The sequence below is a fragment of the Chrysemys picta genome, chromosome 1 (assembly GCF_011386835.1).
Source record: "Chrysemys picta bellii isolate R12L10 chromosome 1, ASM1138683v2, whole genome shotgun sequence".
NCBI classification, from domain to species: Eukaryota; Metazoa; Chordata; order Testudines; family Emydidae; genus Chrysemys; species Chrysemys picta.
Window position 1 is genome coordinate 277,141,372 of NC_088791.1, and position 26,156 is coordinate 277,167,527.

A 26,156-nucleotide genomic window follows, 5' to 3' on the forward strand; every position below is an offset into this window, starting at 1 on the left:
ACATTTTAGACAGTGAGCATAATTCTGGGAAAATGGCCGGACACAACACACATCTTTTAAAACCAGGCTCTTCAGATCTGCCATAATGAACAACAGTAACTAACACTAAAACTAACTGTGGCACCTTGTTTCCCATGTTTACCCCTTTTATATAGTTATGATCTATTTTGTGCAAAGCATGCTTTGTGAGGTGTTATTTGAAAACTCACAATCAGCTGAATATCATTGTCTTGTTAAGACAGTGTAACATCACTGCATGTAAAATTATGAGATTCTGCTATACGATTGTTATTGAAATATGCTGTAGTTCTGGGTAACACACAGTCTAATTTCTCAAAGACAAAGGCATACTCACATGCCAGCTAGGTGCTAAAAGGCCATTACCTGCTTAATTGGAGATTCACCAGCAGGGAAGTTGTAAACAAGAAATTTACAATTCTCCTGAAAGATAGTTGGCATGTACGCCATGTAACTGCCTCACCCCATGACCCAGCAAAGACTTTTCCTTTCAGAGCATAAGAAGGCAGAAAAATGCCTCCCCCCTCACCTCTCCTCCTTATATCGCTCCGCTCATAACATCAAGGAATACCTGAAGAACACTGAACTAAGGGGAGTGGTCCCAGTTTGAAAGGAAATTCAGCCTGTGAACTGTCTGCAGCATCTGATGTGGTGAGAATGATGTTTGTTTCAAATCTTATTTATCTTGGTAAATTTTAGGAATTAGATTGGATTTTATCTTTTTATTTCTTTTGTAACCAATTCTGCCTTATCACTTGTAAATCACTTAAAATCTATCTTTCTCTAGTCAATAAACATGTTTATTGTTTTATCTAAACCAGAGTGTTTGGTTGAAGTATTTGGGAGGCCTCCACTTGAGACAACAAGGCTGGTGCACATTCATTATCCTTTGTTGGAATGACAGACTAATTTACGAGCTTGTACAGTCCAGTGGGCTACTGAACAGTACAAGATGCATATTTCTGGGTGACAAGGCTGGGACTGAGGGATATGGTGGAGTCAGCCTGTATCTATTTATGGATGGCTGGGCATAGCATTCCTGTATTCAGCTGGGAGTGACTTTACATGCGGATGGCTCTGAGAGAGGAGAGCCTGGAGGGACTTGCTGTTCACTAGCAAAGCAATGTAAAAGGCATCCTGGTCTGGAGAGTTAAAGGGACACAGCAGTTCAGCAGTCCAGGTTGTAGCCTGGGGAATATCACACTAACTACTATCTATCCAATTCTTAAAACAACGAACAAGGCACTTAGTTAACTGTCTAAAGGACCTTGAATCTGAAGGAGGATCACATCCATCCATGGTCAGCAACAACCACTGCCATGCCCCTTTTTATAGCCCCAACCTCAGAATGTGCTCAAATACTGGGGCGGGGGGAGGGGGGGGAGAGAACATGTAAGTGATCTAATAGGCACGACTAGCAGAAGGCTGCACCATTCAACAGCACTGATTGGCGCATATCCCAAGAGTGGGAATATGCAGAGGATACTCAAAGAAGGGCTAGAATATTCCACAGAATCTATGGAGATAAAAATTGTGAGTGGAGAGGACAATTCAGTTGAATCTGTATGGATATAAAACCCAGGTTACAGAAATACATAAGTAACATCTAAGGTTATAATACCGGCAGAATGATCAGGAAAGGAATACTGTGCGCACAATGTTGAGAGCAATCAAAGAGGTAACAAAGTCTAATATAACAATAACAAACAGGGGACTTCAATTACAACAACATAAAATGGTCAAATGTCACAACTGGACAAGCCAAAAAACGCAATTTCTCAACACCTTAAAGATGAATTCTTGGAAAAGCTGGTTCTAGAGCACACAAGAGGAGAGGCTTTTCTCCACTTAGGCCTAAGTAACAAGCAGGAGTGGTTCAAGAAGTAACTATAGTTGAGCCAGTAAGTACTGGTGACCACAATATAGTTTAAGTTCACCATCTTCAGGGAGGAAAGGTACTGAAAGGAACCAAAAACTAGTACAATGCCATTAAATTTTAGAAAGTGGGATTAAAAAAAAGGGAAGCTACTTATGAAGGCCCTCGAGTCAAAAGTATAGTATGATATGATCTGGAGACCAAACTTGGATAGATACTGAATAAAGAAGTTTGGACTCAAAGCAAGTATTCCTTCTAATACTCCTTATATTAGTAAATAGAATTAGATAAATTTTTGATAGCACTTATTTAAATCTCTGATCTGTCAGGAGTCCTGCAAGTACAGTTAAATTCTAAGCTTGGACACAAGGAGATGTCCTGGTTCCAAGTCATTAGATTTGGTGTAACTGGGATTGGCTAAGGCTATTTACAACAGCACATAAACTCACAGCTCCCGTAAAACAAGCTGTACATAGTTTTGTACAGGTCTAACTATTTCAATTAGAGGTTGTTGTTTTCTATTGAAATGCTGGTACAACCTCTAAAGTGGACACTATTATATTGGTATAGCTTCCCATATAGATATAAATTATACTGGCATAAAAGTGTTTATGCTGGTATAACTGCATCCACAAGAGAGGGATATATTTTAACTATACTAGTATCATTACATTGGTACAACTTTTGTGCAGAGAGAAGCCCTAATAATATGGCTTCTACATCTCCTTCAGCAGCAGGATTGAGCTTCACTTTAAGAATAATGCATACTTTACTATAAATAAGAACAAGATGGATATTCTTTGTTTCATATTTATACCCAGAGAATTAGGAATAAGTTAAAAAAACACTACGGCTTTTATTTTTCTAACTTTCAAAATTTTATTTAAAATCATATTACTTCTTTTTGAAGAGGTGCAACAAGAGAGTCAGCAGTGCTCAATGTGAAATATATAAATATCTACCAAAGCAAAGCCTGCAATGCTAAAGCAGTATGTAATGGAGATGATTGTTACTACATAATTTAATAAAATGACAAGGATTCCATAAATAATATGTATTATAGCATGATATACTGTATTGGAAAAGATTAGGTTAGAATTTATAGCAATAATGTTCAATTTAATTTCAAGTAACCTCTAGTCATGGGGAACTTTAATGATATTGACCAATATTTACACAGGGCATTTTACCATAGCATTTTACAGAGATTAAATAGAAAAAGTTCATTAAAAGATATGAGTGCACGTACATATATGTATTGAGAGGTATAGTGTGGTGTAAGAGATTTTATCAGTAGACGTTTGAGATTATTACTCATTATCTGTTTTAACTTAGCACCTAGGATTCTCATATTGTTCACAAGTAACAAAATTCGAAGTGAAATATGAAGGTCAATCCCAACCAGTGACACTAAAACTTTTATATGACACCAAACCATTTGTAATTCTGTATATGCAGTATTTCAAGATAAATCTATTTTAGACAGAAGGTGGGTTTTTTTAATTGTATTGGAACTACTTTTAATTTTCCACCGCTAGAAAATCTAGACTGCTTTACTAACCTGAGACAAACTGTATGGGATTCAGAAGGAGAGGAAAATTATACCTAAGTAAACTTCGTAAAACTTCTAAAAATTGTCTGAAATATCTGTTCTCCACATAATATTGAACCTTGAAGGCATGACCTTGAGCTCTACCAGATATAAATGCTGTGTCCCATCTGAGGGCTGGAAACTCCCTCTCCAGCAATATAATGTTCCTCTTTCTAGCCTTGATTAGTTACACAATTTTGGAACATACATCTGTAACTAGTGAACACAGGTAGAATTGTATGGCACAGGTTGAATTTTTTTTCAGAACAAGTATGTTAATTTTTAACAATTTTGGAACATACATCTGTAACTAGTGAACACAGGTAGAATTGTATGACACAGGTTGAATTTTTTTTCAGAACAAGTATGTTAATTTTTAACAATAAATTGTAATGTGAGGGGGTCTTCATGAAGGATAGTTCTGTTCCGTTCCTCTTCCTACTACAATCCTACTTTCAATGTATGTTAGGAAGAAATAGTTTCAATAAACTTTGCATCATCAGATTTCAATGGCAATGCCAATTCCTTGTGTATTTTATAACATCTGAAATTTTTACTCCATCGCAAGTTCTGTAACTTTTACTACAAAAAAAAAAAAAAGATTGTGTAACACTGCACCCCAAATTCTTCATAGAAATATTATAATGATAGGATTATGGCACAACTAGGATGTATTTTATGGACGATAGGTCATGTAAGATATCCTTGAAAAGATTTTACTGAATGTGATTATCCTACTTGTATGCATGTATCATTTTTGTATCTGAAGTTATGAATACTATCTATGTATCTATTACAAATGTGTTTACACATGGGGAACGCCCACTAGGCAAAAGACACTCAGTCTAGATGGCTGGCTGGGAAGGGTCATTCAGGTTAATGAGCCATTAGGGGAAAACAATAGGCCTTAGAAGCAGCTTAGTGTGTGTACCAAGCTTTGAAACAAAAGGCTCCTGCCATATGCAAAAGCTATATAAGGCAGGGGAGTGACATCATCGTGGTTCTTCACTGGGAAGTGCTGAACCCAGGCTAAAGGGATTTTAGCCTGTGAATGGAACAATTGGGGTTTCTAAGTTATAAGGTAGCGCAACTTGCCCCTTAAGAATCCACAGCCTGTTTGCATCATCATTTAGGGTGAGAATTTTCTATTCATATCCTATCTATGTAGTACAGTAAGCTTAGTTTGCATGATTTATTTGCTAGGTAATCTGTTTGATCTGATTGCTATTCCTTATAAACATTTAAAATCTATCTTTTGTAATTAATAAAATTGTTTTTGCTTTGTCTAAAACCAGTGTGTGTAGAAGTCATAACTCGAAGCAGAAAGCTGTTGTATATTTCCTCTCCACAATGAGGGAGGGGGCGAATTTCATGAGCTTACGCTGCACAGTTCTCTGTGCAGCACAAGATGGTATAATTTTGGGTTTACAACCCAGAGGGGGTGTGCACCCTAGTAGCTGGGAAGTTCCTTAGCTGAAGCCTCCTCATGCAGAACTAATCACAGCGTCCATATGTAATTGCAGCTGGGTGTGTCCCTACCTGTATGTATGCTGGTAAAAGTGCAGGCTGGAGCCTGGGAGAGGGTTTGGCAGGCTGGTCACTGCAGTAGTGTAAAGGGAGCCCAGGTTGTTGGGTCAGGGGGGCTCAGTGGTACCCCAGTTCCAGGTGGCAACCCAGGAGGAACCCGTTACAGATTCCTTTTGTAACATACCTCCAGTTTTCTCTGATATTTCTCACATTCTAATTGACATTGTGAGAGATTCTTTGCTGTTTCTTCTTGCATGAGTTGAACACGTTCACTCTCAAAGGACTTTAATTTACTTTGATGGAGAAGTTCAGCCACCTTGCTTTCTGTGCTGAGTTGCAGCTGTCTATACCTGAAAAAAATCAAAGTAGTTGTGTGGTTTGATCAAAAAGGATACATGCAGATACAGCAAAAAGATACATGTATATCTTTTCAGTATATGGCACAGATTTCAGCAAAGAGGAGAATCTTTGTTAAAAAAAATGCAGAGTTTAACAACCACTGTTAAGTTAAACTATACACTATCGCTATTTGGAAGTAATAGTTCTTCAAACTGTCGTCTGTGTGGATCCCACTCTAGGTGTGTATGAACCTCATGTATAAGAGATCAGAATCTTTCAATAGCAGTGTCCGTTGGGCTAGGCCTGTTCCATGTGTGTCCTCATGCTCACCCACATGAGAGAATAAAGGACAGAGCAACCAGCCTTTAGTTTCCTTGCTATTTTAGAATCCCAGGTAAAGATGACTCTGAAAAAGCAGGGACTGAGGACTGGTCATGTGATCCACATGGACAACATCTTGCAGAACCACAGTTCCTAAAAATGAACCAGAGTTCTTTGAGATAAGCCTCTGCATGCTCATACTTGTGGGATGAATGCACCTGAGTTGCAAGCTTCCAGAATCTTCTGGAAAGCAGTGTCCACTGGGGCTACTTGCCCCCCCTTTCTCTCCTGATTCCTGGAGAGTTCCCACGGAGATAAAAGGGGGAGTGGCCCCAATTACCTCTCAGTTCCTCCCACTAATTCCTAACCTGAGATGCGAAAGAAGTGGGGAATTAGGCAGGGAGTGTGAATATGCAGAGGCTCCTCTTGCAGAACTATGGTTACAAGAAAGCAACCTTTATTTCTTCTTCAACTGGCCTCCAGGAACGTGGGCTGAGGAGTACTAGCTAAACAAGGATAGCAGAACTGCCAAAAGAGTAAGTCATTTCTCTTTTTGCTCTCCCAAGACACCATCCCCCCCCAAAAGAAGAAAAAAAAATTGCTAAAATCCCCATATATAGCTGCAGTATCAGCCGTGCAATATGGTGTGATAGACACAGCATGCCACAGACACTGCCTTTGTCCTGGATGAGACCTGACAATTCCAGGAAGCTGAAGCTCTGTCAGATCATGATCATTCTGAAACACTGTGCACTACATGGATAACCTTTAGACCGTGACAGACTGACTCGTCTTCTGCCAGTTCCATCTCTAAAAGGGTTTGGGGAACCTGTAGATAAGCTTTGGCTCCATCTGGACAAGGTATGTAATGGAAAACTTTACATTTACATTAAAAAGGTCAAAAAGTAAGGTACAATTGGAACACTTGTTGGAACACTAGAAATCAGAAAGAGTTCTGTCAGGGGATTAGCACAACCAGACAGGATTTTACCCCAAGCCATACAGTCCTATTATCCACACTGTATGATATATGACAATTTGCACTTAACACTGTGGCCAGGAAATAAACCTCACACCCCATTATGTGTAGGTGATGGATGTCTTGACCATTATATGTGACTGTTTATTCCAAGATGAGAGGGATTGAAGCTAGGTTTACTGACACATTCTGAAATGCTAAGCTGACTGCTCCATTGAAAAAAAACTCAACTATCAGATCAAAGAAAGACTTGGTGAAGTTAAGGATAGGTGCTCCTTAATGTTTCTACTACCCTGACAGGGGAGTGATCCAATCCTAGACACTGCATCCTTCATGGTGGAGTCAGTACCAGACCTGTTCCTAGCTTAAAATGAGCTAGTTATAACTGAAGATAAGTAGTCCAGAGCTCAATATTGTTCTAATAAAATTTCCTCCTATGAGCTATCAGATACATGGACCATCAATATTTGATGATGATGTATCCAAGGACTAATCAGTGGTTCTCTTAGCTTCTCATATACAGCTTTAAATCTAAACAGGGATTTACAGCACTCTAACTTCTCCACAGAACCTTGGCAATGCACCTTTTAATTTCCTGAAGAAGATAGGTCTCTTTTTTGCTTTCCCATTTAAGGGCTATAGAGAAGCTCTGAAGCCAATGAGCAGTTCTTTTTGGACACATCTGGTGACACCGTAACATGTTTTTCCTGCAGAGGCTGCATAGCAGAGAAATCTTCAGATTTGTGAGATCTCAGAATCAATAGAACTGAGACAGATATAGTACATTCACATTGTAAGGGAGTCTCTGATCCAGGCATCGGTTCTTAGACTGTCAGATGTTCAACAGCTAAAGTCTTCTAAACCTAGGCCTGGGGAGGGGTGTGAATTAACCCTTAGAGATAGGCTGGGAACCCAAGAGAACTTCAACAGTTCCTGTGAAGAACCACTGGAACTGACAGCTGTGGAAAGAAGCAAAATGGAATCTAAGATTTATGATAATAAATGAGTCTAGGACTCAGTCCCTCTCTTCACAGCTATAGGACGAGAGTTTGATAGACAATTATCATAAGGGGAAAACACACTTTCAAACAAAGCAGAGCATTGAGTGTGTGCATCTGAATATGACCAAATGGGAAGCATGATGTGAAAACACTGTCCTATAGAGACCCATCATCCTTTGATCTGATCAGAAGCTTGTAATGCATTTCTCCTTTCCAGTGTTGTAAGGACTCCATACTAGATCTCCTTGCTCATGTCACTATGTTGAGCACAGAATCAGTATTGTAAGCAGTTCTCAAAGATCATGGTTTTGGAAATGCAGAATGGGACTCCCCTGACCTGTGTGGATCTGAGGCCTCATTGGTATAGAACAGGGATCAGCAACCTTTGGCACGCGGCCCGCCAGGGTAAGCACCCTGGCGGACCGGACCAGTTTGTTTACCTGCCACGTCCGCAGGTTCGGCCGATCGCAGCTCCCACTGGCCATGGGTCACCGCTCCAGGACAATGGGGGTGGCGGGAAGCAGCGGCCAGCACATCCCTCAGCCTGCACCGCTTCCCGCAGCCCCCACTGGCCTGGGACAGCAAACCACGGCCAGTGGGAGCTGTGATCGACCGAACCTGCGGATGCCGCAGGTAAACAAACCGGCCCAGCCCGCCAGGGTGCTTACCCTGGTGAGCCGCGTGCCAAAGGTTGTCGATCCCTGGTATAGAACCACTAGACAAGTGATTCTAAACAATCAAAGATGTCAGCTCTTCATGCTGGCTGAAACCCAGGTAATAGGATGTTCTTGGCAACCCTGTTTGGCAGTCTTGCATATTTGGCTGTCAAATTTGGATCCAGGATCTGACCCTGAATCTGGATCCATACACGTCAGCCCTCAGATCTGTATGCAGCCTGTTTGTTTGTTTGTTTTTGGAAGCTCCACATCTGTGCTCTGCTGCAGATCCAGATCTTGATCTATAATTGGCTGCCAGAGATGTTTTAGAATCCAGCTCTTTTGGAAACTGCATCCAATGGCCAGAAAGCCACTTTAGGCACACAGGTAGGCCTCCTAGGCCAACCTGATCTTGACAGTGACCAAACGGATATACTTCTCCCATGGGAGGAGAGGCAGCCAAACCAGCTCCTGAGGGACACTCTTCAAAGCTGATGCTGGACTTACTCAATGCCAGCTTAGTTGACTAGGCCTAAAGAGCTTTCCCCATGAGCAGGAGTGCATGAGCCATCCTCCCACTCCTGTAGGTGCAGACAAAACCCATGCCAGATGGCCATCTCCTGTTTTCTTTTAAAAGAAAAACAGGAATGACAACTAATTATACAAACAAATAGCACAGGGACTTTGAGCCTAAAAGTGGGAATATGCAGTGGCTATTTGAAGAAATAACTTTTTTTGCTTCTTTGACAATGTGTCTGTGTGGCTCCCACTCTACGTGACTGGAACTTAGTGCCCCATCTGGAAGATGGGATTGACTGACACTAACTAAATAGTGCTCCTAACACCAGTCTACCAAATTTGGCATCTGATCTTGGAGCCAATTAGAAGACATGGTTTAAAACAAAGGGGATTACTCCAAGTAGCTGGCTTGCAGATTTCAGATATGAGAATGTTTCTAAATCATGCAAAGGAGGTAGCCTGAGTGCTATGAGATTTGATGTTTGGAGGAAGAAATGTACTAGCCGTGTGAGAGCAGATCGAAATATAATAGGCATTTAGATATTCCTTGAGAAGAAGTGGCCTGTCCCTTATTAGTGCTATTTATGGCAAAAAAAAAAAAAAAAAAAAGACTGCTTTTTAAACGGCTTGGCCCAGACTTTTAAAGGTGTTTAGGTACTAAAGGTGAAGATAGGCAACTAGTGGTCCTTTGGGCTATCAAGACAGTAACTATACTCAAGGGTACACACTGCTTGTTCCATCTCACTGCTATGGGCGGTAAGAGGGAAGGGAAAGGTTATGGCCAACCTACTTGTCATGCCCTCAAGTATGGGGGACACAAGGATATGCATGGCACAGCGAAACCAACTCCTATTCAAAGATTCCAATCTCACACCTGGAGTGAGATCCACTTAGACAAAAACTTGTAAACACTGAGCCATATTTGTCTTTTCAGGCCATGCTGACACAGTAATCATAAACTGGGTCCCTATATCAAATGGGGACATGCTATCTCCCTCTGTACCATTGTCTATGCTGTTGCCAAGAATTGGGGCATCCATATAATTATTTATATTATTGTTGCATATAGAATTTCCAGTCATGGATCATTGTGCTAGGTGCTGTACAAACATAACAAAAAGTCAACCTGTGCTCCAAACAGCTTACAATCTAAGTATAAGACAAGAGACAATATATGGATACAGACAAACAGATGGCATGGTGTCAAAGGAAACAATGAAAAAATATTGATCAGTATAACAGGCAATGATCTCAGCGTGACATACCCAAGGTACAGTCCAGACTAATGATTAGCGGTGTCACCCCTGCCCTCTAACCTGGGATACCCTTTACACTGCTTTGCTGCTGTAGTCTCCAGTCAGGACTGCTTATAAGCAGCCTCCAGCATGCAAGTCATTCCCAGCTATGTCTGTGTGTGTGTTGCAGCCAGCCAGCCATACTTTGGCTCTCACCAGCCTTAGTTATATTGCAGGATGACCTCAACATACCTTTCTGGGGGGAAATCTTAGATTGGGTATGTCCTATACTGCCCAGCCCCTCTCCTGGACAATACAAGCTTATATAAAGCCCGTCATTTTACTAATAGAAATGATATGCACACATCTTGCTACCCCAAATGGAGTTTCCCAAACACTTCGATTTAAACACTCGGATCCAGCCTGCTTGCCATAGTTTGCCCACCCCGGTAAAGGATGTCCCCCCTGCTGCTCTTCCTCACCTGTTGGAGGTTCTTTTGTTTCCCTTTCTGCTTGTTGACTTGGTTTACTGCTTAAATGCAAATTAAGCAGAGCACACATTCCTTTGTTTGAGACAGGCCTGTTTGCCAATTTCAGTTTGGAACATGTGTTAAGATCATGATGCAGTGGAACTTTACAATTTCATATACAATATTGCCACACATTTTATCAGTATAATATTGACCAGCAAATTATGGGTTTGCAAATGATATCTCACAAGGCATACTTTGTACAAAGATTATTACAATAATGTGCAGGGTGTGGATATGGGTACATTCTGTCACACTCAGCAAACCAGCAGCCTAACTATTGTCAAGATCTTTGTCAGCATTACAGTAGACAAGAATTTTAAGGAGGGATTTGAAGGATGATAATGAGTTAGTTCCAGAGATGTTTACACAGAGCTTCTCCCAAGCGTGAGTGGCAAGCGTGAGTGGCAGCATGTGAGAAAGCACAAAGGTGCTTGTTTGAAAATGTAACAAGTGGGGGATGGAGGCTGACATCATGAGCTGACTGGAGGTAGGAGTTCATGCAAAGAGACAGGTAATACAGGCAAAGTCACAGGGTAGGAACATGATCTTTGCAGCAGTATTTTGAATGGGTATGGGCGGGACAAGATTGTATTTGTCAAGGCCAGAAAGTGTGGTTGCAGTAATCAAGATACATGATGCTGAGAACCTGGATGAAAATTTTAGCCATGTGGATGAAAAAGAAAAGCTGTTTCTTAGGGCTTTTCTGAGCTTTTTCCTGCTGCACACTAAATGTCCAAGCACTAAAAACTTCCATAATATGAAAATAAATAAATAAAAATTTTAGAGAGAATCTTTTTTCTTTAGATTTCAATGTGTTCCTGTTTGTTTCTTTTCCTCAAATTAACAACTTATTTCTATGACTCAATAATACCAGATGGAAAAATATACATAATATAAACTTTAAAAATCATACAGCAATTATCTTTTAAAGCAATGAATACTAAATACACCCTACTTTAAATTAATCTAAAACCTAAGTACCAAAAGTGGTAAAACAGCTGTTACATAAAGCGCAACAGCAGCAACATATTTCCTCTGTCCCTCTTCCAAAAAATAAGATATAAAAAGCAATTAAATTTTGGACACAGTTACAAACAGAAAGAATATTCAGAAATACATACTCATGCTTAAAATATTCCCCCAAATTATTAGGTAAAAGACATGTGAACATTCAGATGTTTGTGTTCTTGTAAAACACACACACACAAATACAAATGTAGTTCATTAGTGACATCTGAACTGAAACTAAGGCCTGGTCTACACTAGCAGGTTATGTCGAATTTAGCAGCACTAAATCGAATTAACTCTGCACCCGTCCACACAACAAAGCTATTTAGTTCGACATAGAGGTCTCCTAAATTCGACTTCTGTACTCCTCCCCAACGAGGGGAGTAGCGCTAAATTTGACATGTCCATGTCGAATTAGGGTAGGTGTGGATGGAAATCGACGCTAATAGCTCCTGGAGCTATCCCACAGTGCACCACTCTGTTGACGCTCTGGACAGCAGTCCGAGCTCGGATGCTCTGACCAGACACACAGGAAAAGCCCCAGGAAAATTTGAATTCCTTTTCCTGTCTGGGCAGTTTGAATCTCATTTCCTGTTTGGACATCGTGGCGAGCTCAGCAGCACTGGCAACGATGCAGAGCTCTCCAGCAGAGATGGCCATGCAATCTCAGAATAGAAAGAGGGCCCCGGCATGGACTGATCGGGAAGTCTTGGATCTGATCGCTGTGTGGGGCGATGAGTCCGTGCTTTCGGAGCTGCGATCGAAAAGACGGAATGCAAAGATCTACGAGAAGATCTCCAAAGTCATGACAGAGAGAGGATACAGCCGGGATGCAACGCAGTGCCGCGTGAAAATCAAGGAGCTGAGACAAGGCTACCAGAAGACCAAAGAGGCAAATGGGCGCTCCGGATCCCAGCCGCAGACATGCCGTTTCTACGAAGCCCTGCATTCCATCCTAGGTGCGGCCGCCACCACTACCCCACCACTGACCGTGGACTCTGAGGATGGGATATTGTCCACGCCCGCTTCCTCTGAGATGGTAGTGGACGGGGAAGATGAGGAAGGAGATGAGGAGGACGAGGCAGTCGACAGCGCTTACAACGCTGATTTCCCAGACAGCCAGGATCTCTTCATCACCCTCACAGAGATCCCGTACCAACCGTCCCCAGGCATTAACCCGGACCCAGAATCAGGGGAAGGATCAGCCGGTAAGTGGATTAAACATGTAAACATTTATTTTGAAAAGAATATTAATATTAACTGTGGCTTTTTCATGATTAGATTGTCCTAGGCACTTAAAATTCTAGTCTTTGGTAGTGCAACTGCTGCAAAAAAATCTAACAATGTCCGGTATATCTTGATTGGTTTGCCCTAGGCGCTCTACTGTTTAGCCCTTGCCAGTGCAGCTACAGTAAAATTCAGTCAATATGTCCGGGGATAGAGCAGAAATCCTCAGGGGACATCTCCATGAAGCTCTCCTGGAGGTAATTGGAAAGCCTTTGCATGAAGTTCCTTGGGAGAGCGGCCTTGTTGTGTCCTCCATAATATGAAACGTTTCCGCGCCAGGCTACCATCAAGTACTTCGGTATCATTGCCTTGCACAGCATGGCGGCATATGGCCCTGGTCTTTGCAGGCTTTCCCGAAGCATGCGTTCTTTGTCGCTGTCTGAAATACGCATCAGAGTGATGTCGCTCATGGTGACCTGCTTTGAATTAGGGGAATGTTAGTATTGGGACTGCTTCCCTGTTCCTTTACAGAACTGTAACCGCCGGTTTACAGCCATGCGGTGGAGGCGGGAGAGGGGCAGCATAGAGGGATCTTTCCCGGGGACAGCCGCGAGGGGGTGGGACAGGGGCAGAGTTCATGCTTGCCGGATTGCTGGCAGCAGGAAGTGGCCAACGCTAGGAGCATTGCTTTGAATGTGAAAGTAGGGCAGTGCTATTATTAAAGTTTTAAGCTGCCACAAGTCTACGGCTTACCATGTCAGCCTGCTACCCAAATTCCGCTGTGCTGTTCCGATTCTGTGATCTGCACTGCAAGACCCCAGGGACTGAATGCGAAGGCCGAAAATTCGACCTTGTCCTGAGTGCGCATGTGATAGGTGCTGTGAATGGTCTTTTTCACAGAGAAAGACTATTTTCTTTGTTCACCCAAAAATTTATCTTTCTGAGGAATTCACTCCCCTTTTTCCCATCCCACAGCTGTGGCTGTCTCCCGACCTACCCTGTCATCAGACTCCCAGAGGCTGTCGCAGATTAGGCGTAGAAAGAAAAGGACACGGGACGACATGTTCTCAGAACTTATGGGCTGCTCCCGAGCCGAGGCAACCCTGCAGAGTCAGTGGAGGGAGAACATGTCCCAATACCAGCGAGCACACAGCGAACGGGAGGAGAGGTGGCGGCAGGAAGACCAGCAGGCGACTCAAACACTGCTTGGACTAATGAGGGAGCAAACGGACACGCTCCGGCGCCTTGTGGATGTTCTGCAGGACCGGAGGCAGGAGGACAGAGCCTCGCTGCAGTCTATCTGTAACCACCGCCCCCCGCCACAAAGTCCCATACCCCCCTCACCGAAAGTACCAAGAAGGAGGGGCTGCAGAGCCCGTGAAAACTGTCACTCAACCCCTGCAGACTGCTCAAGTGGCAGAAGGCTGTCATTCCCCAAAATTTGATAAGTCCTTTCCTTCCCGCCTCACCCAAGCCCCCATCCTAGTTTCATCCCCTAACTGTCCATTTGCTAATAAAAAATACGTTTCTGTTAATTGCTGTTTCCATCATGTTTTTTTAGAGGACAGTCTGTTTTAAGGGGGGGAAAGGTGGTTGGTACAAACACGGGGGCAGGTTCAGCAGCAGATCACACACTCAGTGCAGTCACTAGGCACCCTGGTCAGTCTGGGAGGTGGTTTTCATTGTCTGTGTGTGTGTGTGTGTGGGGGCTATGTGACTTTGTGGCGGGGGAGGGCGGTTACAGATCTTATGCAGCGGTCCTTATCCTGGATCACAGAGCCACGCAGCAGGGAATCTGTAACCGTCCTCCCCCTGCCACAAAGTCACATAGCCTCCACACACAGAGTCCCGAACAGGAGGGGTGGCAGGCTCCGTTCAAACAATCAGTCCACCAGTGCGGACCACTGTAGAAGCAGGAGCCTGGCATTCCTCGAGTTTAGAAGCGTCCTTTGCATCAGTACACTACACCCGCTCCCCACCACAGTCTGCGTCCCAGTTTCAACACTTTACCGCGAAAACAGTAATAAAGAAAACGTTGTTCATTAACAAATTTTCAGTGATTTTATTTTTAAATGTGGGTTGGAAGGGGGTGAATGGGGTGAACGGGGTATGAAACTGGAGAGGATAGTGAACAGTCACTGGGTAAAGAAACGGGGGCAGGTTCAGCTTCTCTGTAAACCAACAAAATTGTCACAGGTTACCCTGCTCACTCAGGAACCTAGCTTTCAAAGCATCCCGGATGCACAGCGCGTCCCGCTGGGCTCTTCTAATCGCATGGCTGTCTGGCTGGGCGTAATCAGCAGCCAGGCTATTTGCCTCAACCTCCCACCCCACCATAAAGGTCTCCCCCTTGCTCTCACACAGATTGTGGAGCACACAGCAAGCTGCAATAACAATGGGGATATTGGTTTCGCTGAGATCGGAGCGAGTCAATAAGCTTCTCCATCTCCCCTTGAGACGTCCAAAAGCACACTCCACCACCATTCTGCACTTGCTCAGACGGTAGTTGAAGAGTTCCTTTTCACTGTCCAGGGTGCCTGTATAGGGCTTCATGAGCCATGGCATTAGCGGGTAGGCTGGGTCCCCGAGGATCACTATAGGCATCTCCACATCCCCAACAGTTATTTTGTGGTCCGGGAAGTAAGTACCTTCCTGCAGCCGTCTAAACAGACCAGAGTTCCTGAAAACACGAGCGTCATGAACCTTGCCCGGCCATCCGACGTAGATGTTGGTAAAACGTCCCCTGTGGTCCACCAGTGCTTGCAGCACCATGGAAAAGTAGCCCTTTCGATTAATGTACTGGCTGGCCTGGTGGTCCGGTCCCAGGATAGGGATGTGAGTTCCATCTATAGCCCCACCGCAGTTTGGGAATCCCATCGCTGCGAAGCCATCTATGATCACCTCCATGTTTCCCAGGGTCACTACCTTTGACAGCAGTACATCAACGATTGCCTTGGCTACTTGCATCACAACAACCCCCACGGTAGATTTGCCCAGGCCAAAGTGGTTCGCGACTGACCGGTAGCTGTCTGGCGTGGCACGTTTCCAGAGGGCTATGGCCACTCGCTTCTGGACAGTCAGGGCTGCTCGCATCCGGGTGTCCTTGCGCTTCAGGGCAGGGGACGGCAACTCACAAAGTTCAAGGAAAGTTCTCTTCCGCATGCGAAAGTTTCTCAGCCACTGGGATTCATCCCAGATCTGCAGCACTATGCGGTCCCACCAGTCAGTGCTTGTTTCACGTGCCCAGAATCGCCGTTCCACGGCATCAACATGACCCATTGCCACCATGATGTCCACGGCGCGGGGTCCCGTGCTTTGTGACAGGTCTGTGCCACTCTCAGACTTCATGTCCTCATCGCGCTGCCGTAGCCTCCTCGCCCGATTTCTCACCATCTGCCTCTGGAAAAGGTGGCTGATAAGGTGCGAGGTGTTGACAACGGCCATAACTGCAGCGATGGTCGCAGCGGGCTCCATGCTCGCAGTGCTATGGCATCCGCGCTGTCAATCACCAGAAAAGTGCGCGAACTGACTGCCCACTGGCGCTTTCAGGGAGGGAGGGCGGGAGTGACGGTTGGATGACGACAGTTACCCAAAACCACCCTCGACACATTTTTCCCCCAGCAGGCATTAGGGGCTCGACCCAGAATTCCAATGGGCAGCGGGGACTGCGGGAACTGTGGGATAGCTGACCACGGTGCACCGCTTCCAATGTCGATGCTTGCCCCGTTAGTGTGGACTCACACAGTCGAATTACTGTCCTTAGTGTGGAAACACATGTTCGACTTTGTAATATCGATTCCACATATTCGATTTAAGTGACATCGAAGTACTCTTGTAGTGTAGACATACCCTAAGATATGTGTAATGTGCTTCCATAATATCAATGGCAGTGGCAGTGTAGACAAGGTAGATAGCTCTCCTTCAGCTATCTTGACTTTGATGAGTCAGTGCTTTTCTAAACAATACTTGAGTTTCAGAGAACTACCACAACCAGTTGGTTTATTTCTAGCCTCACAGTAGACTGTGGATAAGCATGTGTGTTACATTTAATAATAAAGCACGGACTGGTTGTAAATATTACTTTTTTCAAACACATCACCTGTATTTAAATCAAATGTGCATCAGGACATCTTTTGATGGTATATCATCCAGGAAAGAACGAGAACTGTTTTGATACCACTAGTTTAATAGATGAGACTACACAGACATCAAGGAAATCACTATCCCATTCCAACAGAAGCCATGGAGACTGTGTCACAGGGATACAACCTCGGGCCATTCCTTACAGTTTTAAGCTGCACGGTAGGGAGACTACATGAAAATGTCTGTGAGAGCAGTCTTAACACTAGTAGAACAGAACTTGTCTCTCATAAGCTCTGCACACAAAAAAACTAGTGCCAATTAACATTAATACCAGAGTGCTAGATCATGGGCTATCATGGTAAATAGAATCTTCAATGATTATCATAATTACCACGCAGAAGTATAAAAACTTTAAATATAAATAACGTCAACAGAAGCTGCTCAGTGCTCTCAACTTCTGAAAAATCAGGCTAGTTATTTAAATTAAAAATGTTGTTTCTCTGTTCTTTCCAGAAATTTACTGAGCAGTTTTACATTTTAAATTGTTATACTATTATTTACATTTTATCAGACATCCAAAAAGTTAAAACAATGTTTTACACATTACTACAAACCTATCAATCTTGATTGATGATGTTTTATTTTAAGAAATTTCTTCTGAGGAGAATAAAATAATTGTAGGGAGGATTTTTTTTTAAAAAGTAAGCTTATAACAAGACTGGTGGGGGGAAAAAAGAAGAAATAAAAATCTAAGTCTTGGCAATACCTATAAGCTTTGGGATAAGAGTTGTAGGAATACCTAACAAAAAAGCTCATGGAAATCTGTCTCTCTTGGGGCCTCAACCAGTCACTCCTACCCTTTGTCATCCTCATTTCTACCAGGGAACCACAATAAAGAGGCTTGAATTACTTATCTTGTTGTGTATGGCTTTTAGATTCACTCAGTTTCCTATTTCTTCATTTTCTTTCCTTCCTCTCCATCTACAGATGGGCCCCGATTTAGACAGTATTTTTTTGCATGGTTTCAGTTATGCACGGTCAATTAATTGTAACTCTTTATTTTTTGTACAAAGTATGGATTCACTTTTACACGGTGTAGCGCGGTTGCCAAGATGCGCAGATGCACCTAGAATCAGCTGGTCGCTTCCTGCCCCCCCCTCCACCACGCTGCTCTCAATCTGATCGGATATTGTCTCTTAAACATCATGTTGTCCGCTTTGATTTTACCTGCTATTTATCACCCTTAATAAGTGTTTACCATGAGCTCAAAGAGGAAATTGAGAGAAAGTAGCTCAAAAAGTTTTACGTCATGTGTGAAGAAGCAGAAAAAAGTATTGACTTTAGAACAGAAATGGAAATGTTGGATAGGCTTGCTAAGGGTGAAGGTTCATCATCCGTGGCTAGGGCTTATGGCCTTAATGAGTCAACCATGCACACAGTGAAGAGAAATTAGGCAAAAATTAGAGCAAGTGTTGCTTCAAATGCACCTAAAGGTGCTAAGTGTCATTCTATACTCGTTATACTACCATACAAAAGATGGAGAAAGCACTGAACATGTGGATTGAGGACAAACACAGAAAAGAATTCCATTGAATGGGCCAGTGATTCAAGAAAAAGCTAAAAGATTGTACGATCACTTAAAACAGGATGCTGCATCAACTTTGGGAGAGAGCAGCGTAGCCAAGGAATCTACTTTTATAGCCAGCAAGGAATGGTTTGAGAAGTTCAAAAGGAGGTACGGCTGCATAATGTTAAATTGGTCTGCAGACCATGAAGCAACAGCAAGGTTTCCACCCAAGCTGGCTGAACTCATTGAGGAGAAAAAAGCTTGCTTCAGTTTGTAACCTAACGCAGATGAGACAGGTTTATTTTGGAAATGGATGCCAAACAGAATTGGTCTTTCAAAAAATGAGAAATCTGCTCCAAGTTTCAAGGTTGCTAAAGACTGACTGACCCTTCTCATCTGTGGAAATGCAATGGGGGATTTTGTGGTAAAGCCAATGCTACTTTACTGAGCCCAGAACCCCCATGTGCTCAAGGGCAAAGATAAATATCAGCTACCAGTGTTTTGAAGGTCTAATCGGTGTGCGTGGGACACTTCAGTGCTTTTTATGTACTGGTTTCATAACTGTTTAGTGCATGAAGTGGAATGCTACCTGGCTTCAAAGAACCTGGCTGGTCCTACTGATCCTTGATAATGCTCCGGGCCACCCTGCAAGCCTTCAGGCTGCACAGCCCAAAGTGAAGATGGTTTTTCTGCCTCCAAACACCACATCACTCCTCCAGCCCCTTGACCAAGGTGTCATCGCAATTTTTAAAGTTTATTACATTCACTGTACCTTTCGCCGCATCCTAAATGCTATGGATAGTGATCCAAGTTTAACAGTGACCCAGTGCTGGAAGGATTACACCATAGCACAGTGTATTAAAAATATAAAAGAGTCTCTGGATGAAATAAAACCTTCCACTATCAATGCATGTTGGAAAAACTTGTGAAAGGCAGTGAATGACCTTCCCTGAAATGCGACATGAGATGGAGGAAATTACAGAGCTGGGTTGTCATGTTGGAGGGTAGCAATTTGACAATCTCCAGGCAACCACTCAAGTCCCACACCATCAATATCAATGTTGAAGAGCTGATTCAGTCAAGCACCAGTGATGAGGACAGTGGGGCGGTGGAGCTGCAGCTGACAATGAAGAATCTGGATAAGGGTTTTCGATTGTCTAAGGAACTCAGACCTTTTTTTTTTTTTTTTTTTTTTTTTGCTAAGGATCCATTCATGGAACATAGCTTGAAATTCAAAAGAGAGCTTGAGGGTGCACTGGCTCCTTACAGGGAAATTTACAAAGATATTCAGAAGAAAGCTGAATAACTGACCATTACCAGTTTTTTTTTTCCAAGTCTTTCAACACGAACTCCACTCCACTCCCCGGGTGTGCGCCTGGGGCCAGGAGAGCCCCTGGCCAGAGTATCCATCGTCGCCGGCTTCAGACGGTGAGAGGAGGGGGCCCAGATCCCTCCTACCCCATCCCTCCTGCCTCCCCTCCCGACCTCCGTCATTGGCCACACACCCGAAGCCTGGGGCCACCCAAGTGTCCCATGCTGGCCACGCCACTGCGCCACACTCCCCGGCCACCCGAGATGACCCCTCGGAGTTCTGACTTCAACAACATCAGCATTATCATCATATCAAGTTCATCCTCAACATCAGTAAAGGTTGGTAGCAAGTTTAAATTTTATAAAAAAAAATTTAATAAAACCTGTATTGGATAAATTAAGGAGATCATCTTCTGAGCCAGAAAACTAAACCCTTTTTTTCCCATAGATCCATAGTATCTTTTTACCTAATTTCTATTTGCACAGTGTTTTTTCAAGAATGTAACCACTATGTAAATCGAGGCCCGACTGCATATCCAAACCAGTTTTCTTCACTTATGATTACTTTTTTTTTTTCCACCCTCTCTTTCCCTGGCCTCTCAAGTTTGTGTACCTCTCTCATCTCTTCCAGTCTCTCTCAGCTATTCTTCCATTGTCATTTTGAGCAGAAGAAATGGACCTCAACAGCAATCTCTGCAAAACTTTCTCTTTCCTTCTCCTTCTTTAAGAGGACTTGAGCACCTCTCTGTTCATTCCTGTTGGGATTGGAGAGCAAGACCTTATCCCACAAGTATTCTCTACTCTACTTCAGTACACGAGAGAGAACAAGTCAACTTTTCTCTCCAAACACTTCGACTATGGGCTTGTCTACACAGTGGGATAATGCACCCTACGGATTGTGATTTTTCATGTGCACTAATGTGTTACACATTAATTGCTCTTTATGATAGCACCTGTCACTTGGTGACATGTACTGGGCAGGTCACTATGTGGAGCAATGGAAAAAGCAGTCCTTTTTCCCAGTGTGGAGGAAAGCAATCAGAATGGTGGTGCTGCCGCTACTTTTAATTGAACTGTTAAAATTAATTTGCCAGTGTCCCTCTAAATATATACTTTAAGGACTGCTTTGAGATCTTTTAGGTGGGATTTTTTTTTATGAAGATAGATTCATCCATTCATTGTATAATTTGTTACAGCATTGGATTTGCCCCCCTACATTTTGAGGTTATCATCACAAAGATTTTTCCTTAACTAGAACCTAGGTGTACATATAAAGAAATTGTTTTCCTTTACATTTAATTTAGAAGAATGAACTATTGCATGTAAGCCGGGTGAGATGTGAGGGTTCTCAGGGTACCATGATTATGAGTTACCTTGCTGCCTGCCCCATGGCTCTAGCGAGAGGTAGATTTGCTTGTGGTGGCTGGGTGCTAGCCCCCCAACACCAGAAGCCTGCTAGCCACTCAAGCACTCTACTCCAGGCTATGCCAGTCCTGTCTCTGTCTTGCAGGTTAACAATAGATGCACACCAGTCCCTGAGTCCCTTTGAAGTGTTCCCCCTGTGATATGCAGCCCTTGGCACTGGCCACTCAGAGAAATCCCAGCTCCTCTGCCCCCAAAGGAGCAGTGTACCCCCGTTTACCAGTTTTACCTTAAGCTCCTGCTCCTGTGTAATCCTCAGCACTTTTAATACAATAAGAGAAGGTTTAATTAAAAAAAAAATGGAGATTCCACTAGAAAAAAAGAATGATGGAAACAGATGGTTACAATGCAAAACTAAGTCATAAAATGCAAACTAGGACCTAAACTTACCAATAGTTACCTTTCCTGTCTAATAAAGTAGGTCCCTCCTCCCACCCCAAATTCAATCTGTTGCAGAACTGGCTGGCTTCACAGGAACAAAAATCTAATCTTTCATGAAAAACGTCCCTGTTCAACAAGTAGTCTCCAAAGTGAAAAGATACTTTTCTTCCAAAACCATAAAGTATACTTCCAATACTGTTACATTATTGCTTAAATATTATCTGTATGTACATCTTGCGATGATAATGAGTCTTAATAAGTTATGAGCTTTATGTTGCTACCTTACATTTACCCTTTACAAATAAATACCCTTGAAGACACCTGTGTGGTGTAAAGCAGTGGTTCTCAAAGTTGGTCCGCCGCTTGTTCAGGGAAAGCCCCTGGCGGGCCAGGCCGGTTTGTTTACCTGCCGCGTCCACAGGTTCGGCCGATCACGGCTCCCACTGGCCGCAGTTTGCCGCTCCAGGCCAGTGGGGGCTGCGGGAAGCGGCGCGGGCCGAGGGATGTGCTGGTCGCCGCTTCCTGCCGCCCTCATTGGCCTGGAGCGGTGAACCACGGCCAGTGGGAGCTGTGATCAGCCGAACCTGTGGATGCGGCAGGTAAACAAACAGGCTCAGCCCGCCAGGGTACTTACCTTGAACAAGTGGCGGACTGGCTTTGAGAATCACTGGTGTTAAGAGTTTGTCGAGCCTGAGATAAAAGTTGTTTTGCACAGAGCAGTGGACTCTTTGCTAAGGGGCCTTTTTGTCACTTGAGTCCAGCAAGTTTAGACTTTATACCTAGGATTTGATTAAAAGAGTATTCTAGTTACTACTGTTCTCTAGTTAACTTTGTTCTGAGGTATGTGCAATTATTTTGCCTTTTTTGTTGCATAGGTACTTTAAAACCAGTTTAAATAGAGGAAGGTGTTTAACAATTTCCCCATACTACTTTTTCTGTTATTCCATACTTAGTATTCCATTATTATTATTAAAGCCTGAACCAGGTTGAAATCAGACACTTCAGCTTGACCTGAAAGTCACTCATCAGGAGTATAGTTAAACTTGCCACAAGTTAGTATTTCTCAATAAAGCTGTTACTTTTTGACTAATATTAGGTTTTGGAACTCTTTTGGGCATAACAGCTTTCCTGAAAAGATTGGTTTTTTCCTGATCTACAGAGGCTTCCAAGAGTTCTGTCAATAAATGACTGCACCTCAAATAGACATGGGATGTTAGGTTCCTGAGGCATTAGGCTCCAGTAGGGTACTGACGATCTTATCTATATGCATTTTCTGACCCCTACTGGGAATCATCTCCTCTCCAGGACAAAGAAGATATCTTAGTTGAAAAGTGGCATTTTCACTTGCTTTCCTCAACCTGATCCCTATAGCTGCTAATGTTCTGTATTTTTATACTGGGCTTCCACACAAGAATCGCAATCAAAATTACAAATTAAAGCTTCACAATAGTTTCATAATACAGGAATTGTACCAGTTTTACAGACTGTGAAACTGAGGCTCAAAGTGGTTTAGTGACTTGACCAAAGTCACACCCCAAGTCTGTGGCAGGGTAAGCTTTAGTACCAGGTCTGATTCTCAGGCCTATAGTTTCACCTCCAGGCCATTCTTTCTCAGACTAGAAAACTCCCTACCTGACAAAAAAGGATCGTTAGGTAAGTTTGCTACCATTAACAAAGAAAAACCATATTCAGTGAAAAGTAAGCTTGCATCTGGACACATCCAATATAGCCAAAATCTTTAAGCATATAAATAGTTTAAGAGGAAAGACTTCTGCATTCCTTTGCACCTTTACACTGTGACCCACAATGTTGTCAATAATGCACCCCAACATGTCATCTCCAACAGATGCCAAAAAGCAACACACACACAAATTTCAAACTTGCATGCATGCTAGCACAAAACCTTTACTATGATCTCATATGCCTAATCAATTATATCAGTGTGACGGATTGGATCACAGAAACCCCCTTGGGAGCTGCCACCTGATGTGCAAAGACTACCTCTGCTCCTGTTTTCCCTGCCAGCTCAGGACTTCAGCACCCTGTCTTGCTGAGCCAGACACTCCTGTCTGGCTCTAACACAGACCCAGGGTCTGAATCACTTGTCCCAAAGCTGCAAGTTTACCTGAAAACAGCTCACAGTAGTGTACTTGTCTTTAGCACTCAGATGCCCAACTCCCAATGGGGTCTAAACCCAGATAAATCTGTTTTACCCTGCATAAAGCTTATGCAGGGCAAACTCATAAATTGTTCGCCCTCTATAACACTGATAGAGAGATATGCACAGTTGTTTGCTCCCTCAGGTATTAAAACATACTCTGAGTAAATTACTAAATAAAAAGTGATTTTATTAAATACAGACAGTAGGATTTAAGTGGTTCAAAGTAGTAACAGACAGAACAAAGTAAGTCACCAAGCAAAATAAAATAAAATGCGCAAATCTATGTATAATCAAACTAAATACAGATAATCTCACCCTCAGAGATGCTTCAGTAAGTTTTTCTCAGACTGGACACCTTCCAGGCCTGGGCACAATTCTTTCCCCTGGTACAGCTCTTGTTGTAGCTCAGGTGATAGCTAGGGGATTCTTCATGATGGCTCCTCTCTCCTTTGTGCTCTCTTCCACCCCTTTATATATCTTTTGCATAAGGCGGGAACCCTTTGTCCCTCTGGGTTTCCACCCCCCCTCACTGGAAAAGCACCAGATTAAAGATGGATTCTAGTTCAGGTGACATGATCACATGTCACTGCAAGACTTCATTACTCACTTGCCAGCACACACTTATACAGGAAAACTCACAGGTAAATACAGCCATCTGCAGACAATGGGAGTCATCAAGATTCCAAACCATCCTTAATGGCCCACACTTTACATAATTACAATAGGCCCTCAGAGTTATGTTTTATATTTCTAGTTTTAGATACAAGAGTGGTACATTTCTACAAATAGGATGATCACGCTCAGTAGATTATGAGCTTTGTAATGATACCTTACAAGAGACCTTTTGCATGAAGCATATCCCAGTTACATTATATTCACTTATATTTTTATAAAACCATATAGACTGCACAATGTCACAATCAGCACATCTGACTGTCACTCATTCCATACATTTGGGAAGTTATTCTGCCTTAACACTGCTGAGTTTGCAGTTAAGGTTGTGTGTTAGAATGTAAGTTTGATGAAGTTACTGTATTTAAAAAAATCAAGGTGCGAGTGTGTGTCGGGACAGGTTTGGAGTCAGACCCCAGTAACACCACGTAGTGGTGGTACTCTCGGCCAGGTCGCCCAGGGGTAGGGGAGCCTAAGCTCTCCCTGCTCCACCGGGCTCTGACCCAGGGCCCTGTGAGTAAAAGTTTAACTATGGAGCCAAGGGGCAGGCACCTATGCCTACTCCCTGGGCCACTTCCTACCCCAGCTTCAGTTCTTCCCCTGACATCACTGGTCTGCATCTGAATTACCTCTCTGATCGCACTCCAAAGAGCTTTCCTCTATCAGTTGAGGACCATTGTTCCTAGCACCCGCAGGTGAAGAGCCTGCAGTGGTTTGGCAGCAGGGCCTGGTCCTGGCCATGTGGAGCCCCAACATCTTCTCTGAGGGAGCTTGTGACATACGACTGCTGCCCTGCTCTGTCTGCCTAGAGACTGTGAGCATGTCCAGCATGGAAGGCCCCAGAGCAGCTTAGTTCACCAGCGTGGGGCTCATACATCCCACCACAATGTGCTAGTGGAGATCCTAGAGTCTTTTTGGTTTCTTGCAAAAGGGCATAAAAAAAGTGAGACTATCAAGTGAAAAAAGGTCAAAAGAGTGATTTCTGGGTCATTTTTTATCAAACCACAATCAAAAACATGAAATAGTACTCAAAGTTTAAATTCTATGGGTATTTTTTTTTTTTTTTTGCTATTTCAATTAGGTTGTTTTTTTGTTTTGTTTTTTAAATAAAATAAAGGTTTAAAACACCTATACAACTGAAATCTGTAATGGAACCTTAACTATAAATGTAAACTAAGGAATACTAAAATCACCTACACATTTAAAAATATGAAAATTAATAGTAAGGGCCAGAACATAAATATTCAAATACACTCACAGTTCATACAACCTCTTAAATAAAATAATATGAAATTTAGGAGCTAAGCAGGGCCCCTGACTATCCCAGCTCACAAACCTCAGGAAGACAGACAGCTCAAGATAGCAACATCTTGTGGAGTTCAAGAGCATTTCTCTAACCCTTTGCCTGCAGAGCAGGAACATCAGCTTCTCCTAGCTCTGACTCTCCTACAGAGCTATGAGCTCCACCAGATCCTCAGTTTCATGTGGAATGATCAACACAGTCTTCCAATTTTTCGTCCACTTCTCCTTGCCCTGCACAGGCTTTATAAAGCGCTGTTGAGCCATGTGAAACTTTATAAAGAACCTGTTACTATGCCAAACAATAAGGCCATTATTTTTAAAAAAAAAAAAGAATCAGAAATGTAGGACTGGAAGGAACCTCAAGAAGTTATCTAGTCCAGTCCCCTGCTCTGAGGCAGGATTAAGCATTATTGCGACCATCCATGAC

General features: G+C 43.0%; 1 protein-coding gene across 8 annotated transcripts in view; it reads right to left on the reverse strand.

Annotated features, from left to right (window-relative positions):
• Positions 1-26,156, reverse strand: part of PIBF1 (progesterone immunomodulatory binding factor 1) — a 202,353-nt gene that overhangs the window by 90,260 nt on the left and 85,937 nt on the right. For all 8 annotated transcript variants that reach the window (XR_010597744.1, XR_010597743.1, XM_042861701.2 and 5 more), the window contains exon 11: positions 5,197-5,362. Coding sequence is in view for 6 of the 8 variants with exons in the window: in XM_042861701.2 (XP_042717635.2) it covers positions 5,197-5,362 (166 nt within the window). In the remaining 2 variants the exon portion in view is untranslated. The remainder of the gene's footprint in view (positions 1-5,196; positions 5,363-26,156) is intronic.